This window comes from Palaemon carinicauda, unplaced genomic scaffold (assembly GCF_036898095.1).
Source record: "Palaemon carinicauda isolate YSFRI2023 unplaced genomic scaffold, ASM3689809v2 scaffold79, whole genome shotgun sequence".
NCBI classification, from domain to species: Eukaryota; Metazoa; Arthropoda; class Malacostraca; order Decapoda; family Palaemonidae; genus Palaemon; species Palaemon carinicauda.
This window is the reverse complement of record NW_027172082.1, coordinates 132,360-136,853: the sequence shown is the minus strand read 5'-3', so window position 1 is coordinate 136,853 and position 4,494 is coordinate 132,360. Positions and strand designations below refer to the sequence as shown.

Below are 4,494 nucleotides of genomic sequence, written 5' to 3'. Positions count from 1 at the left end.
ACTAATAAATTGCATTTGGTTGGGGAGACAGTTAACGGAGAAAGGAACCATTTTGTCTACACAGAGACAAGAGGGAAGGCGGTATGGCAAAAAGATTGATAGAGGGAGGAGTGCAGTGCACACAAGTAGAATAAAGCCAAATCGAAAAATTACAGTGATACAGTGAGAAGCGTATGAGTAGTAAACTTGGGGGAGAGCTTAGTTAAACAAGAGGAACATAGTAAATAACTGACATCGGTAGACATAGTGGTGATGCTAAAGTATAAGGGAGTGAGCAGCCGGTTGGAAAGGATTGAATCATGTGGGACAAGGTGGTTCAGCCGGCGACTGAAAGGAAAGATCTTGCTGTATCATAGTGCTTTCGTAGTCATCAGTGTAGTAACAATGTTGTTCTTCCCAAAAATTTCCCTTCTTTTTCGAGACTTATTTCACTGTTGACAGTCTGGCCCATAACCTGTTGAGGTTTCTTTTTGGGTTATATGTGGAATTTTTCCTTTCTTAATTACATAGTCTTTATAATACTGTTTATCTACCTTCTCGAGTTTGATCAACAAAAACATGATCACAGTCATTGCTTTTTATGTCCAGCTAACGTTACGATGTATGGATGACAGAATAATACCCTGTAGTTTTTTTCATACCATATGGATGGCTTTATCTATGTTATGATATGGGGAAGACTGATTTTGGCATGTTCTGCTGCCAGGCAGTGAAGTTGAAGTGACTTAACCCTTGTTCACGGACGTGTGATCTATATTTTACCCACGCCATTTTTCTATTATCCATGCTGAGTGGTTTGGCCACTTAGCAAGCTTAACAGTCACGTAGCTTCAGTTTCCTGTCAGGTCTATTGGAGGGAGGTAGTGTATCTGTGATTAATCACTTGTGGGGGTGTGTGGGGGGGAGTTTGGGTACATTTTACCCCACAGCAGTCTTAACATACTAATATGTGTGGGAATATTATACCCCACAGCAGTCTTAACATACTAATATGTGTGGGAATATTATACCCCAGTGCAGTGTTAAAATACTAATATGTGTGGGTATATTGTTCCCAATTGCAGTGATAAACAATAAAAACATTTGGGTATATTTTGCCCCAGTGCAGTGTTGATGTGTTTTGAATGTTTTTAGTTCTTTGTGTATTTTCATGTTTTTATGTTTTCAGGCATTGAATAATCTCTTTTCAGAGTTATCATAGTATAACAGTGACTAGATAAACTAAGTAGATAAAGACTCATAATAAACTGTGAAAGATGGATGGAAAAAAGAAAGTTTTGTATTCTCAGGCAGAATTAGATGAAATAATGAACAATTCAGGCTTAACAGATGTGAGTGCAATATTTGAAAGTGATGATGAAAGTGAGATTGATCATGTTGAATATGAGGTGGAAGATGACTCAGATATGGACAAAGATTATGAACAACCACCTAGCAGTGATGATGATAGTGAGGAGTTTATGGATGAACAATGTTTTCAAAGTAGGGCCCGAAAGAGAAAACTAACTACATCAAAACCTCGCAAGCCACGTGTTGCCAGCCAAATAGACGTCAGGCCTCACCCTCCCTCCACTCCCCACCAACCCCTGGACATCTCTCTACCATCCCCCTCCCTAGCCTCAATGCACCACTCTGTCCACCGCCCAGCCTCTTCCACCCCTGGTACCTCTACTGCTACCCCTGCTGTAAGTAGGGTGAGTAAGAGACACCGTGGTAATGCTGCTCGAGGAGGTGCTACACAAGCTTTGTCCTATGCTGACCCTGCTGTGCCTCCCGCTCCCTCTGCTGACCCTGCTGTGCCTCCTGCTCCCTCTGCAGACCCTGCTGTGCCTCCTGCTCCCTCTGCTGACTCTGCTGTGCCTCCTCCTCCCTCTGCTGACCCTGCTGTGCCTCCTCCTCCCTCTGCTGACTCTGCTGTGCCTCCTCCTCCCTCTGCTGACCCTTCTGTGCCTCCTACTCCCTCTGCTGACTCTGCTGTGCCTCCTCCTCCCTCTGCTGACCCTTCTGTGCCTCCTACTCCCTCTGCTGACCCTGCTGTGCCTCCTCCTCCCTCTGCTGACCCTGCTGTGCCTCCTCCTGTTGCCAGGGGAAGACGAAGGAGCAATGCTAATGAAGAAGACAAGGCTACAAGAATGCATGACTTTGGAACCAGTACAGTGACATCCAAGTCTGGCTATAGGTGGAATTGTCGACCACAGTCATCCAGTAGAGTAAGGACACCAGCATGAAACATTGTTGGTCCTATCACCTCAAGACCAACACCGGAGGCAAGGAGTGCAGACACCCCAGAAAAAGCCTTGAGCTTGTTCTTTGGAGATAATATTATCGACGAGAAAGTGCAATGGACCAACAAAATAATTCGTCAGCGGGCAGCCAAGTATACTAACCGGAGAGGAGGGTTATCCCTAACAGAACCGGATGAGATACGTGCACTTTTGGGACTATTGATCTTCAGTGGTGGCCAGAGGGATAACCACCTGACAACTAGGGAAATGTTTAGCCCCAAGACCGGCCCACCAATTTATCGTGCAGCCATGTCAGAGGACCGCTTCTGCTTCCTTCTCAGCTGTTTGAGATTTGATGACAAAGACACGAGAGCTCAGAGACAGACAACGGACAAGTTTGCAGCTATTCGTGTTATCTGGGACATCTTTATTGACAACTGTGGGAAAATGTACGTCCCAAGTGAAACAGTTACAGTGGATGAACAGCTGCTGGCATTCCATGGAAACTGCCCATTCCGCATGTATATTCCTAGCAAACCAGCAAAATATGGGATCAAACTTTTCCTTATATGTGACAGTAAAAGCAAGTACATGCTGAGAGCAATACCTTACCTGGGGAAAGAAGACACACAACCTCAGGCCCGGGGTGGCATAAACGTTGGTCATAAGATCACAAAGGATCTTACAGAACCCTACCACAATAGAAACAGAAACGTAACCACCGACAATTGGTTTAGTTCTGTGCCCTTGGTCACTGATCTTCCACACAACTGCGGCATGACCCTAGTTGGCACTGTGAAAGCAAACAAGAAAGAAATTCCCCAGGAAATGAAAGAAATAAGAACTAGGATGGTAGGTTCTAGTGCATTCTTATTCGTGAATGACATGACGTTGGTGTCATACTGCAAGGACACTTCAAGAACGAAAAAGAAGTTGGTGTATCTATTATCATCAATGCACACACAGCCAACCATAATGCCCAATGGCAAGCCCGAGATCATTTGTTTTTATAATGAGACGAAAGGTGGAGTAGATGCATTCTATCAAATGTGGGCAATATACTCAGTTTCACGCAAGACAAGCAGGTGGCCCATGAGTATTTTCTATGGGATGATAAATTCCTGTGTAATCAACTCGTGGATAATCTACAAGGAAAATCAGCAGACAATAGGTTCTAAACCAATTGAGAGACGCTTCTATATGCAAAATATGGCAGAGGCCCTTATCAAAGCATGGGCAGGAAAGAGGATGTTCAACACAAGGATTCCCAGAACCATCAAAACTGTGATCAACACAGTCTGCAACATTCCTTTACCTGTCAGGGATGATCAAGCAGGTCTCACAGTGATGGCGGACAGCAGGGCTCCCATGGTGCGGTGCTCACTGTGTGACAGGGCAAAAGACAGGAAGACACGACACAGGTGTCAAGGCTGTACACACCCTGTGTGTCCTCAACACATCTACACTTGGTGCGTGGACTGCCCACACTAATACAGGTAAGAACTTTAGTTATTACTACTACTACTAGTACTAGAACTACATACTGGTAAGCGTAGGGCATGCATAGTCCATCACCGAGAATATGAATTGTTTGTACTATACACTGAAACTGCCAGTATTGCTCATTACCATTTTCAATGGTAAATAATTGTAAAAGGAGATTTTTTTTTTTTGTTCAAATATGGTCTTTTGACTGTCAAAACATAAACATAACATTTCTTGATCATTTAGTGTTCACAGACAGGAATACCTCTACGAAAATTTTTTTTTCATTTATTTTCACCAAAGAATTTATAGTTATTATTTTATGGTCTCCCATACAGCGTGTGTGCCTGCCAGGAGGCTGTGATACCCATAGCTGAGATACCCCGATACCCTGAGAGTGTGTGGGTCAGGAATCAAGTCATTTACAAGAATATTAGATTTTACTCACTCTATTTTAGCAACACAAGTAAAAATTTTAGTATTTTTTTATACTTTTTTTTTAAGTTGTCCTTGAAATATGTAGTTTCAGTTGCTAGTCATTAAAATGATTGAATAAAATACACTAGAGAATATGTACTTTCTGTTTATTTTTTCTAAATCAATAAATTTTGTTTATAACTATTTTTTTTTAAACGGGGTAAAACATGTTAATAATTATATACCCCACGTCCGTGTTAATAATTATATACCCCACGTCCGTGAACAAGAGTTTACAAAGAAAACTCAGAATTTTACAAATAAATGATTTTAAGATTCAACTTGTCATTTACCCTCTTAAAAAGTT

General features: G+C 42.3%; 1 protein-coding gene across 1 annotated transcript; it reads left to right on the top strand.

Moving 5' to 3' along the window:
• Window positions 1-1,256: 1,256 nt before the first annotated feature.
• LOC137637489 (piggyBac transposable element-derived protein 4-like) lies at window positions 1,257-3,258 on the top strand. The gene is made up of 3 exons (XM_068369667.1): window positions 1,257-1,482; window positions 2,317-3,077; window positions 3,250-3,258. The coding sequence occupies exons 1-3, from the start codon at window positions 1,257-1,259 to the stop codon at window positions 3,256-3,258; spliced, it is 996 nt and encodes a 331-aa protein (XP_068225768.1).
• The last annotated feature ends 1,236 nt before the right edge of the window (window positions 3,259-4,494 follow it).